Source organism: Urocampus carinirostris, chromosome 20, assembly GCF_059441175.1.
Source record: "Urocampus carinirostris isolate Australia breed hairy pipefish chromosome 20, RoL_Ucar_1.0, whole genome shotgun sequence".
In the NCBI taxonomy this organism is placed as follows: Eukaryota; Metazoa; Chordata; class Actinopteri; order Syngnathiformes; family Syngnathidae; genus Urocampus; species Urocampus carinirostris.
The window spans coordinates 6360268-6374306 of NC_142368.1; the positions used below are offsets into that span (position 1 = coordinate 6360268).

A 14039-nucleotide genomic window follows, 5' to 3' on the forward strand; every position below is an offset into this window, starting at 1 on the left:
CGTTAATCACAAGTGTATTGTTCCGAATGCGGATCTTCTGGAATGGGGGATCGTAGCGTAGTAGACGGAAAAACGGGTCGTTAGCCGGGATTGGAGATCAGAACGTGGTTGGGATCAAAAACCGGGTCGTTAGCCGGAGACAAACAGGAACGGACGGGTGGAAAACGGGTGAAAAACGGGACTGACCGGAGTCAGAGTCAAAAAATGCTTGCCTTGTGAAAACAGAATTTTGCTGACGGACTGACAACAGGTGAGTGAAAGGACTGAGCTTTAGTAGGACGGGGAACCAATCAGGTAGCCAGCAGCGGCTGGTGCCAAACGAGCGGGCTCAGGTGTATGTAATCAGTCATCATGACAGTTCTTTGTTATTTTTTTAATAGGGTCCACAAAGGATGATGCGACCGAGTCTTCCCAGCCAGTAGAGGGTGCTGAGCTCACCCTTAGGCCACAAGGAAGGAAGTCCATCGGTGAGTCCTGGTGGATTCTTTTTATTGAACTTTCTTACTTGCCCATGACACACCACAAAAAGTGGTGCCCCAAAGACCTAGGCGGTTGGCATTATTTCCAAAGAGTAAGAGAAGCCCCATTACATCGCAGGAAGTAGATTTTTTTGTTGTTTTTGTTTTACGTAATGGATTTCTTCTTTGGTTTATTTAGAACGTATAGTCTAGATGTGTCTACTTTTTGAAAATTTTAAAGAAAGGAATGGGCACTTTTGATCCGTTTTGCAACAGGCAGCATGGGTGGCTAGTGCGCAGCCCCACGGTGCAAAGGTTTAGAGTTCAAGTCCAGCTACCGCAGACTCCCTATGTGGAGTTTGCATGTTCTTCCTGTGCCTGTCTGGGTTTGCTCCGGGCACTCCGGTTTCCTCCCACATCCCAAAAACATCGCATGTCAAGTTAATTGGCTGGTCCAAATTGTCTCTAGGTGTAAATGAGCGAAGAGGGCTGGGATGCGCTCCAGCACCCTCGTGACCCTACTGGGGATAAGCGGTGGAGATAATGGATGGATAGTTTTGCAACAGGAACTTGAAGAACTTTTCCCACTGCCATTTTTGTGAAAATCCAAATTGTGGACTTTTATCTTTTTACTATCTACATCAGGAATCACACAAGTTTTGTCTGTAAGCACCAGGTAGCCCCATAAGAACACCTGACATGTTCTGAATATAGCTCGCCAGTGATGGGTCATTGTGATTTTCTAGGAATTTGGCTTTGAGAAATCATTGACATGATTGGTGCCTTTAGATACATGATCAATCCGTCCGAGTTAATTTTAAAATAAGTCAAGTCAAGTCATGTTTATTTGTGACTCCCTTTATCACAAGGAGTCTCAAAGGGCTGCATAGACCACAGACTATTGAAAACTACAGACCATTATGACACCATCCCCTGATCTAAAACCTACATGAGGGCAAGGAAAAACTCAAAAACCTCAGTCAAGTCACGTTAAGTCGTGTTTATTTGTGATGCCCTTAATCACAAGGAGTCTCAAATGGCTGCACAGAACACAGATTATTGCAAACCACAGACTATTATGCCACCATCCCCTGATCTAAAACCTACATGAGGGTAAGGAAAATCTCAAAAACCTCAAGTCAAGTCATGTTTATCTGTATAGCCCTTTATCACAAGGAGTCTCAAATGGCTGCACAAACCACAGATTATTGCAAACCACAGATTATTATGACACCATCCCCTGATCTAAAACCTACATGAGGGCAAGGAAAAACTCAAAAACCTCAGTCAAGTCAAGTCTTGTCATGTTTATTTGTGACGCCCTTAATGACAAAGAGTCTCAAAGAGCTGCACAGACCACAGACCATTGCAAACTACAGACTATTATGACATGATCCCCTGATCTAAAACCTACATGCGGGCAAAGAAAAACTCAACATCCCTGAATGGAGAATACTCTAATATAAGCAGAAAATTATACATGTAAATCACTGAGTGTCCATATAGGGCCTATTTCAACCACGTTTCTGTAATTACCTGCTAATAACACAGTACAAACAAACTGTTATTTAAGAACTGCATATGAAACTGGTTTCCCTTTGTGCTAACAAAAAAAGTAGTTCTCAGTTTCTAAGTGTGTCTAAGTTTTCTCTAAGTGATTCTAGTGTTGGTGACCCTTGATTTAGATAATGTATTATGTTTGATTGTGTGTGCTGTGTAAGATACCAGCGACTATAAATCAACACGTTATCATTTTCCGCAGTAATAGTATTTTCTGCCCTCGGTAGGAATGCCACGCCAAATTTAGAAGTTTGTGTCCTTGTTTATTTGCACACAAATTGGTAACAGAGTTATTTTTTTTAATCTTAAATTGACATACTGCAGAAGCAGTAATGTACAGAATTAACCAAATATAAGAATACTAATAATAACATGAAATGATAACTCCCATGTATCGCTGTATTGTTTGTTATTGCTTGTTCTTTGTTCCTTTATCTCTTTGTTTTCTTTATTCTCACTGTAAAATGTGGAACTCCACGTCCAATTTCGTTGTCACAATATATCCCATGTTGCAACAATGACCATAAAGGTATATTCTATTCCATTCTATTCTATTGCAACATGCGTTGCAGCCTGGTCATCCTGGAAGGGGGATGATCTCATGTGCGATCCCTTCTCAAGGTTTTTTCATTTTGAAGTTTTTGAGTTTTTCCCTGCTCTCATGTAGGTTTTAGATCATGGTGTAATAATAGTCCCTAGTTTGCAATAATCTTTGGACTCTGCAGCCCTTTGAGGCTCTTCGTGAGTAAGGGCGTCACAAATAAACATGACAAGACTTGACTGAGGATTTGGGTTTTTCCTTGCCCTCATCTAGGTTTCAGATCATGGTGTAATAATGGTCTGTAGTTTACAACAGTCTGTGGTCTGTGAAGCCCTTGAGGCTCCTTGTGATTAAGGGCATCACAAATAAACATGACTTGACTGAGGTTTTGAGTTTTTCCTTGCCCTCATGTAGGTTTTAGATCAGGGGATGGTGTAATAATAGTCTGTAGTCTGCAATAATCTGTGGTCTGTGCAGCCCTTTGAGACTTCTTGTGATTAAGGGCGTCACAAATAAATATGACTTGACTGAGGTTTTGAGTTTTTCCTTGCCCTCATGTAGGTTTTAGATCAGGGGAGGGTGTAATAACAGTTCGTAGTTTGCAAAAATCTGTGGACTGTGCAGCCCTTTTAGACTCCTTGTGATTAAGGGGCATCACAAATAAACATGGCAAGACTTGACTGAGGTTTTTGGGTTTTTCCTTGCCCTCATGTAGGTTTCAGATCAGGGTTTGGTGTAATAATAGTCTGTAGTTTGCAATAATCTGTGGTCTGTGCAGCCCTTGGAGAATCCTTGTGATTAAGGGCGTCACAAATAAACATGACTTGACTTAACACTTGGTTATTCTAGCATCATGCCAACCGATTTGATGTTCTCCTCTCTTGAAGGTGAAGTGGAAGCAGAGAGCGAAGACGAAGACGACGATGACGACGACTGCAAAAAGGGCTCCATGGACGAGGTGGGAGACGTGCCAACGCTGCCTCCCAGTGTTCATTTTTAGTATTGACAAGACAGCATGTGGTGCTTTTCAGGGCACGGCAGGTAGCGAGGCCTTCGCCACTGAAGAAATGTCCAACTTGGTCATTTATATCCAACCTGTCAAATTCAACAGCTTTGAGGCGTCCAAAAGTACGTGAGTGGGTTTTTTTTTAATTTTTGAGGACTTTTATAGCTTTCTGATTTGGTTACATGTGCGCAGAAACGAGTCGGAGCTACCAGATGTCATCATTTGTGGAGACAAAGGCTTTGGAGCAGCTCACCAAGTCTCCTGTAGAGTTTGTGGAGTATCCTTGTTCATTTCAAACTCCCAAAATTCGGGTTTCAATGAAATATTGAAGGTTCTTATTTTTTCACTCAAGTGTTGGGTTTTAAATTAATACACACTTTATGGTTTCAAATTGGAATTCAGATTTCAGGATTTTGACCGGTGTAAGTGTCATGAACAGGATCAGGACCCAAATGCGTGACATTTCTCACACAAGTGTTTTATTTTATGGGAAATGGGGAGTCATGCACGTTAGGTAGCGGTCTGGCGTGGAAAGACAGAAAGCCAGAGGCCGACGAGATCGATACCAATTGCCCGAGCAGATATCGGACGGATGGGGTTGATACCGGACAGGACGGGACAGACAGGATTGATATCGAAGCAGGAAATCGAAATTAAACAGGACCAACTAGACGGGAACGAAAACTGGAGAGAATAATAAACAGGACAAAAATAGGCAGGGGAAGGAACTGGAAATCGATATTAAACTGGACAAAATAAACGGCATCAGTACCAGACAGGAAATACCAACAGAAACAGGACCGAGGCAGAACCCACGTCTTGCGCGGCAGTGGTTCGTTGACGGACTGACAAGGGAAGAGTGAGAGCACTGAGCTTAAATAGACAGAAAGCCAATCTGTATACGAGCCGCAGCTGGCGCCACATGGGCGGGGCCAATTGGGCGCCATGGCAACCGTGACAGTAAAGTTTCAAATGGGGATTTTAACTTAGGAGGAATTTAGGATGTGTGTGGTTTCTTATTAAGGTTTTCAGTATAGGAAGAGTTTCAAGAAAGGTTTATGTTTGGGTATTAAGGTTTTCGGTTTTGTGTTAGTTTTTTTTAAGATAGAGGTTTCAAGAAAGTATAGTGGTTTCAGATAGTGGTTTTCAGTCTAGGTTTCGAGAAAAGTTTGCATTTTGAAATGAATATATATCAATATAGGGTAGATGGCGGCACAGTGGGTAGGATGTTCAGGGTTGAAGTCCAGCTACCGCAGCCTCCCCGTGCGGAGTTTGCATGTTCTTCCCGTGCTTGCGTGGGTTTCCTCCGGGCACTCCGGTGTCAGGTTAATTGGCCTAACCGAATTGTCCCTAGGTGTGAATGCGACTGGCTGGCAACCAGTTCAGGGTGTCTCCTGCCCAGTTCCCGAGAATAGCTTGGATGTGCTCCAGCACCCCGCGACCCTACTGATGATAATCGGCGCAGATAATGAATGGATGGAATATAGGTTTTAAGAAAGGTTTCCAATATGGTCAAGTGTCAAGAAAGGTTTTTGTTTTCGAATTTGGTTTTTAAGTATACAAGAAATATGGTCTTTTCAAATTAGATTTTTGAGTATAGAGTAGGGTCTCAATTTAGATTTTGCTTTCAAGTTAGGGTCAAATTCCACATTTCAAGCCGGTGATGATATGGTTTTAAAATTTGTGTTTCAAGCTTGGGTAAGGTTTTTTAAATTAAACTCAGGGTTGGAAATATGGCTTTCAAGCATTGTAGAGTGAAGGTTGAAAAATAGTGTTTACCATAAAGATTATAGTTTCAAGGCAGGGTTCTATTTTCTTTTTAAAGCCAGGGTCAAGTTTGGAATTTATTGCCATTTTAACTGTCAAGACCAAAACAGAGACAGGACCCACTTGCATACGTTTCTCTCAGTTTTATTGGGAAGAAGGGAAAGGATTGCACGCACGTGTCACGAGGTGGAAGGGGTGACCGGACCAGAACGGAGGCAGGAGGCAGGAAGGGAGAACTCAATTGCGTGACGATCAAAACCTTTATTTACCAAAATAAAAGTTGTCCAAAACTCAGGGACAAGACAGAACAAACAGGTTTTAACAAAAACGCATAAACACAAGTTTCTTCCGACTCAACTTCACAGGACAGGCATAACAGAACGGACAATGTGTATCAGAAAATGCGATGAGCCAGCAACCGCAAAACCCACAACCCACCCTTAAGTAGCACACATGCAATTAGCAGATCTGCTTCAGCTGGTGCCAAGGGGGCGGGGCAGACCGGTTGCCGCGGCGACCATGCTAGCCGTGACAGAGCCCCCCCTTTAAGGGACAGCTCCTGAGGTCCCAAACAGAAAATTATTACCTCGCACCCCGGAATGGTTCGACGCTCTCGATTGGGGCAACCCCGCTCCCTCCTCCGAACACGCAGGAACGGGGAGAGGCAGGCGCCATCGGACGATCGAACTCGGCAGGCAAACTGGACAGGCGAAAACAGACAGGCAGAACCGGGGAAAACAGGACAGAATCAGAACCGGCAAACGGGACAGGTAAACAAGGGAGTCGGACAGGCAGAATCAGAAGAGTCGGACTCAGGACAGGCAGAATCAGGAGAGTCGGACTCAGGACAGGCAGAATCAGGAGAGTCGGACTCAGGACAGGCAGAATCAGGAGAGTCGGACTCAGGACAGGCAGAATCAGGAGAGTCGGACTCAGGACAGGCAGAATCGGCGGAGTCGGAGTCGGACTGGCAGGCAGCGGAGTCGGACTGGCAGGCAGCGGAGTCGGACTGGCAGGCAGCGGAGTCGGAGTCGGACTGGCAGGCAGCGGAGTCTCAGTCGGACTGGCAGGCAGCGGAGTCGGAGTCGGACTGGCAGGCAGCGGAGTCGGAGTCGGACTGGCAGGCAGCGGAGTCGGAGTCGGACTGGCAGGCAGCGGAGTCGAACAGGCAGGCCGGGGAGTCGAACAGGACAGGCCGGGGAGTCGAACAGGACAGGCCGGGGAGTCGAACAGGACAGGCCGGGGAGTCGAACAGGACAGGCAGGGGAGTCGAACAGGACAGGCCGGGGAGTCGAACAGGACAGGCCAGGGAGTCGCACAGGACAGGCCGGGGAGTCGAACAGGACAGGCAGGGGAGTCGAACAGGACAGGCAGGGGAGTCGAACAGGACAGGCAGGGGAGTCGAACAAGATAGGCAGGGGAGTCGAACAGGACAGGCAGGGGAGTCGGACTGGCAGGCGTCAAATCCTCCCGGGACCCCATTCGAGGCACAGCATTGGCCACGACCGGGGGCCGTGGTTCGAACGGGCAGGGAAGGTTACCTCAATGGGTGCTTGCCAAACAGCTCTCCCCAAATCGCGCTGGGATCGTTCGCTGAGTTCAAATGTTGGCTGGCTCATTCTGTCACGAGGTGGAAGGGGTGACCGGACCAGAACGGAGGCAGGAGGCAGGAAGGGAGAACTCAATTGCGTGACGATCAAAACCTTTATTTACCAAAATAAAAGTTGTCCAAAACTCAGGGACAAGACAGAACAAACAGGTTTTAACAAAAACACGCAAACACAGGTTTCTTCCGACTCAACTTAACAGGACAGGCATAACAGAACGGACAATGTGTATCAGAAAATGCGATGAGCCAGGAACCGCAAAACCCACAACCCACCCTTAAGTAGCACACACGCAATTAGCAGATCTGCTTCAGCTGGTGCCCAGGGGGCGGGGCAGACCGGTCGCCACGGCGACCATGCTAGCCGTGACAGCACGATCCTGAGATCGCTGGTCGCGGGGAGCTGGTTGCTCAAACGCGGAAGTGATATTTCTGTGGCGAGCGATGGCGGTGTCGGGAGCGGGAAAAAACAGGTCAGTAACCGGGACAGGAGAGCAAAAACGTGGTTGAGATTCAGAAAATGGGCCTAAGCCAGGAAACAGACTTGGCCAAAACAGGAGTGAGTCAGGGTCTGAAACCTTGCCTAGCGTGAACTGAGGTTCGCAGACTGACTGACAACCGGTGACAGAAAGAGAGGGGTTTAAATAGTGGCAGGGAGCCAATCAGTGTCCGAGGCAGGGTTTTAAATTGGACTCAGATATTATTGACAGTTTTTCATAAAAGCGTTAGGGGTTTAAACAAGTGCTTGATGTCAAGAAGTAGGTTTTCAGTGACAATTTTGTTTCAAATATTTTATGCAAAGGTCGGGGTTTGGTTATAGTTTCAAGCAAAGCCTGGGTTTTGAACAAAAACACTATTACAGTGGAACTTCGGTTCTTGACCATAATCCGGTCCAGAACACTGTTCGAAAACCGATTTGTACGATCACCGAAATCGTTTTTTCCCATTAAAAGTAATGTAAAATCGTTTTAAACCCTGAATGTTTACCTTGAACGTAAACATGAAGCTAACCCAGGCTAATCGTACGTCCGCGTTAGCATAATCTTCCGTACGAAAGATTACGCTAACATGAACATGTAAAAATAAAATAATCAGGTCGTTTACACGTCATTTAGCACCCAGGTCCCGACAAAAAGTGACTATCGCTTCATTGGAAAGGGAGCTCCATTCAAACACCCTGAATGTTTTACGTAAACAAAGCTAACTGAGGCTAATCGTACGTTCGCGTTATTGTAATCTTCCGTACGAAAGATTACGTTAACATGAACGTGTAAAAATAAAAAAAAAAGGATCATGAATAGGATTTATCACCTTTGTGGTGGACGGTGGGGAGAAAAAAATCATCAAAAGTTTTTCAACCTCTTCCAAAACTTGCGGCAGTTGCTAGCTTGTAGCGCTAACTTCCTTAGCCGCATCACTCGATTTCACAGCCTCCTTATTCTTTACTATCGTACTGATATTAGATTTAGCCATGCTGTATTCACTAGCAAGATCGGATATTCGTACACCTCTTTCATATTTAGCTATTATGTCTTTCTTAAAGGCAAAAGTTGTGCGAACAGCTTGTCTTTTTTCACCTGTCCTGCTTGCACCGACGTTCTTCGGGGGCATACTTAGGGGCTAAAACACCCGTACGCCGCTCAGCATCGCACCCTAGCGTACCGGGGTTCAAACTCCGATTATTTGACCGAACAGGGAAGCAAGAATTTCTCGAAATTTTTGGTCGAACACTGATTTGTCCGAACTGAGAAGCGTTCGAAAACCGAGGTTCCACTGTAATTTGAAAAAATGCCATTTCCACTTTTTCAAGTAAATATTCATTTAAAACCGAAAATGTGTATTAGGGTTACAAGTCAAGGTAACAACATCCTTAACCTTGCTCACCTTGATTAGATACAACAAACTACAGCTTAGCAGGATTTACCCAAAAGGGACCCGAGTGGATTCGTCCAACTACAACCCTCAACTCTTTTGGAACGCAGGCTGCCAGCTGGTGGCCCTCAACTTCCAGACCATCGGTAAGAACTTAACGACCTGCAAAGTTCTAGAGCCTGAAACTGATCTCGTTACTGCCCCTAGACCTGTCCATGCAGCTCAACTTGGGCATGTACGAATACAACGGCAACTCGGGTTTCAGGCTCAAACCCGAGTTCATGCGGCGACCCGATAAACATTTCGATCCGTTTACCGAAAGCACCGTGGACGGGATCGTCGCCAACACGCTCTCTGTTAAGGTGAGCTAAGATACTATACACCTGGATGTAGAGAACCGATCCTGCTATAGGTAGAAATAAATGGATGTATAAAGATATGACATGAATGCAGTTTATTCATATATTTATGCCTTTTTTCATTTGTTTTGTCGATTATATATTTCTGTATTTATTTTGTTTTTTTCTTGTATTTTAGATAGATAGAAAGATACAGGATGGCCTTGGGGTGCTGTGTTGTAGTTAAGCAACAGTGGAGTGGATGACGTCACATGCTAGGCCAAAAGTTTAACGTCCCTGCAGCAGATGGAAATCTTTGTGTCCAGGGTTACACCCCCTCATCTTCACGTAGATAGCGAGTCCACCTCAGCTCCGCTTCCCGCAGGCTTTTGTGTCTTTGTGTCCTAGTAGCGCTGAAGCTAGGTAGCTCCACTTTAGCGTCTGGGATGCTAGACGTGAGCCATGTTTCCATAAAACACAGCAAACTGCACTCCCTGTACGCTTTGATGTTTTTCACCAGCACAGCCAGTTCGTCGGACTTATTTGGTAGAGAGTTCACATTTCCTATGATTACGGACGGTACCGAAGGCTTATAACGCCGCTAGCCGCTTAGCTATCTCCGGCTCTTCATCCACGATAGGCCCCCTCATCACGCCGGCAGGTCAATTCTTCAGGACAAGCGGTTGATTCCTTGAATAAACGCATTTTTGTGCGTTAAAACCCCTGATGTTAGGATAGAAAGTAATCCAAAGTATAGATTTTAAACGGGACAAAAACACCGAAGATAGAAGCAGACAATTAAAACAATAAATCACAAAAAGAACAAAATAACACAGGTGTATTTTGTCAGGTCAAGTAAGCCAAGTCATGTTAATTTGTATATCCCTTCATCACAAAAATGTTCAAATGACTGTACAGACTACAGACTATTATTAAACCATCGCCTGATCTAAAACCTACATGAGGGCAAGGAAAAACTCAAAACCTCAACATGAGGTAAATAAAGAAACCTTGAGATGGGACAGCACATGAGGTAATCCCGCTTCCAGGATGACCAAGCTGCCACGGATGTTGCAATAACAAATAATACACAGATATTTTCAACATGAAATATAGGTCATTCATAAGGTATAGAATAGAAGTGTGTTTTAAGCTTGGATTTCAACAGTTCCACTGAGGTCGCAGATCGACTCTCAGAGGGCATAGTATTCCACAGCACCAGGGGCCAACCTGCTCTTGGAGTCACCAGCATTTTTCGACGAAGGCTCCAGGCAGATCAAATATTTTTCGCAGAGGAGTACTTTTGTATGACGTGACTTGAGCTGGTCGAGTGGAGTAGCGGGTGGATGCAAAGGTGGCAGGTGCTGAAACATCTTATTCCACACCATGAAGTGAAATAACCATAAGGCAGGGGATCTACTGTATCAACATCCACAGTTCAGTTTACAGTATGTTTTCATCAGATGAACGATGTGATGACCTGACTCGTGAGTGGAGCTGAAGGGCCGAGATGACGGATGCCACAACAAAATGTTATTCAAAAGAGGGGGCAGGTCAAACTAGCTGAGCTTTTCACCTACTGGTTAACAAGTAAAGAAAGACATAACAAATTTCACGACAAAATACGCCACAAAATATATACTGAAATGAATACATGACAAAATACACATCAAATACGCGACAACCTTTTCGGTGTGGGGTGCCACTTTCAAATGTCCTTGTAAATCAGTGTGCCACACCAAGATCAACATTTTTTTTTTAATATCCGAAAGAGCCGTAATTTTATACCAGTCTGAATATACAACATGGATACACATTAAAATAGTATAACTGACCAATTTATCCTCCACTATTCTTGTTCATCAATAAACTAAAAAATGCATCTGAGCGACATGTGGAAAGGCCTGTAGACATCCATGACTTCAACATTTGACCACAAGAATCAACCATTCTTCATCAACAATGAAAACATCAAAACTTGAAATAACAGCAACAAGGCAAAAGGCTACTTGAAATCAAGTGCAACAGAAATAATAGCTGATTTGGTCTCAGATAAAAATGGTTTTCCGTGCTTTGCTATGCAGTGAGCAATGTGATAACTTGCTTCAGTGGTGGTGTTTTTAGCAGTGACAAAGATTTTTAGGGTCTGTGTTTGTTTGCCGTACCTGGACACAGCGCGTTTTAATGTCTACGCCTTGAATTCACGTTTCATCTCGTAATGACGTTTAACACTTGACGTGCGAGGTACAACGCTCTCGAGGCATGATGCACAAACAGCACGGTCATCTTTTGCACAAGCCCCCAGTTGTCAGTCAATGAACAAGATTTTTTCGCTGAAGGAGCTGTCATTGTTCATTCATTTATCGTGCTACGATGTTTCTGTGGCCGGGTCAAAACACGGATTTGTCCTCTTCTGCAAGTCTCGGTGCAGACACTCACTCGCACATGGAGCAGAAGAGGAGGGGCACTACCGTAAAGCCTCTGAACAACACGGTGCGCAACTGAAAATGTCAAGTCAAGACATGTTTATTTGTATAAATGTCTAAATTTCAGGTAAAAATGCGCATTTTTAAAAAATAATATTTAAATTTTCCGTGCGCTCGCGTGCCACTGGTTAACCCTTTGCGTGCCACTGCTGGCACATGTCTCATAGGCTGCCGACAAAAATAAATACAGAAATCAATAAAACCCCAAAATACATGATCAGATAAAATACATAAATAAACAAATGGCAAAATGATTTAAAAAATGTATTACAAAATAAATACTCACAAGAAAAGGCCAAAAAAGGCCCCAAAACATAACAAAATACACGATAAAACACACAACAAAATACATGACAAAATAAATACTAAAAGAAATAATATACAAAAGAAATATAAATAGGCAGCACGGCGGCGCAGTGGTTAGCGCATGTGTGGCACAGTTCAAGTCATGGGAACCTCCTGCGTGGGTTCAAATCCAGCTCCAGACTTCCGGTGCGGAGTTTGTATGTTCTCCCCGTGCTTGTGTGGGTTTCCTCCGGGCACTCCGGTTTCCTCCCACGTTCCAAAAACATGCATTTCAGGTGAATTGGCCGGTCCGAATTGTCCCTAGGTGTGAATGAGCGAGCGAGCGAGCTGTCTGTCCCAGTTTGCCCTGCGAATGGCTGGCAACCAGTCAGGGTGTCCCCTGCCCACTGCCCGATGATTGCTGGGTTGGACTCCAGCACCCCCGCGACCCTACTGAGGATAAGCGGTGCAGCTAATGAGATGAGATGAAATATAAATATGCATAACCATATGAATTAATTGCATTTATGCCATACGTTTAGTTATTACATGATTTATTCATGTGTTCACTTGTTAAATAACATATATTTATAGGTATTCATGGATGTATACATTTATTTCTTCATACGGCAGGATTCGTCCTCTGTACTGCTGTCACAGTATTGTTCCATGGACAGACTTAGGAGATATTTTCTTCCTCATGCCATGAGGCTCTTTAACTCCGCCTGGGGCAGTAAAAGTCCACATTAAACCCCACCCCCACATTTGCATATTACCCTATTCTTATTACAGTGTGTATTTTCGGAAGCACTATTTAAATACTCTGTATCAACACGTTATATTGGGTATTTTTGTATTCTATATCTTTTATTTTATTTTTCAACACAAGGGTACTGCTGGAAGTGTGAATTTCCCTATGGGGATGAATGAAGTATCTATCTATCTATCTCTATCTATCTATCTACTTGAACGATTCTATAAAAGTGTCCTGGGTTCCAGATTATCTCGGGCCAGTTCCTGTCAGACAAAAAAGTGGGCACGTACGTGGAGATGGACATGTTCGGCCTGCCGGTCGATACCAAGCGCAAAGCCTTCAAGACCAAAACGTCGCAGGGAAACGCCATCAACCCCGTTTGGGACGAGGAACCGATCGTCTTCAAGAAAGTGGTCCTGCCCACGCTGGCCTCCCTCCGGATCGCCGTTTTTGAAGAAGGCGGCAAATTCATTGGCCACCGCATCATACCCGTTTCGGCGATACGGCCAGGTAGGTCGAAATCGGGGTTGAATTGGGATTTTTACAGAGTTGAAGCTGAGTTTGAAACCGGGAACCGCATTTTGAAGTTAGTTTGAGGGTTTTGTAGGGATTTTTTTCAGCTTTCATTTTAAGAATCTTTCGGTGAGAAATTCTTTATCCCAATCAGTTACTGAATTTGCCTCTAGGTGTTGCTTGTGCTCCACCACAAATCATGTGGCCCACGTGCTAAGCTCAAGGTCGCAGTACAGGCCCAGCTTGCTCTGTCTACTCCACGCATTGACCCGGTATTGCAGTACCTCCGGGAACGGTGCATTCGCGCTGATCGCTGCCTGGCCCTGTGGCTAGGACCTTGACTCAGCCTCTTGGCTGGGAGCAAGTGTCTCAGCCTCTTGGCTTTGTAGTGTATTATGATTTGACCGATAACGAAAAATGGATAGTTGATAAAGAATATAGAACAATAAACCTCTACAAACCCCCCCACCCGGCCGCACCACCATATGAGGCAGTAGAAAAATAGCGTGTTTCCTGTTGTATTTTGTTCAGAGTAGGGTTTCAAGTCTCTTTGTGGGTTCTCTCTACAGGTTATCATTACATCAACCTTCGGAATGAGAAGAACCAGACTCTGACACTTCCTGCTCTTTTTGTGTACGTGGAAGTCAAAGACTACGTCCCTGACACTTTCGCCGGTAGGCGTCAACCTGTCCTTCTAACTCAGGGGTCTCAAAATCAATGTACACAGGGGCCGACAGAACTAGGGTCTTCGTGAGGTTGGGCCGGGTTTTGAAAGGCAGGAACTCACTGAAAGTTACATGTAAGATGCATCCAATGTCCTTTAAGCTTCAGTTCACAGTAGGGACTATTTTCA

The 14039-nt window shown here is 44.6% G+C and overlaps 1 protein-coding gene across 1 annotated transcript in view; it reads left to right on the forward strand.

Moving 5' to 3' along the window:
- Nucleotides 1-14039, forward strand: part of plcb1l (phospholipase C beta 1-like) — a 184979-nt gene that overhangs the window by 147118 nt on the left and 23822 nt on the right. The window contains exons 15-22 of the mRNA XM_088324426.1: nt 381-467; nt 3447-3517; nt 3591-3687; nt 3758-3842; nt 8832-8956; nt 9018-9172; nt 12919-13183; nt 13756-13860. Of these exons, the coding sequence (XP_088180552.1) occupies nt 381-467; nt 3447-3517; nt 3591-3687; nt 3758-3842; nt 8832-8956; nt 9018-9172; nt 12919-13183; nt 13756-13860 (990 nt within the window). The remainder of the gene's footprint in view (nt 1-380; nt 468-3446; nt 3518-3590; nt 3688-3757; nt 3843-8831; nt 8957-9017; nt 9173-12918; nt 13184-13755; nt 13861-14039) is intronic.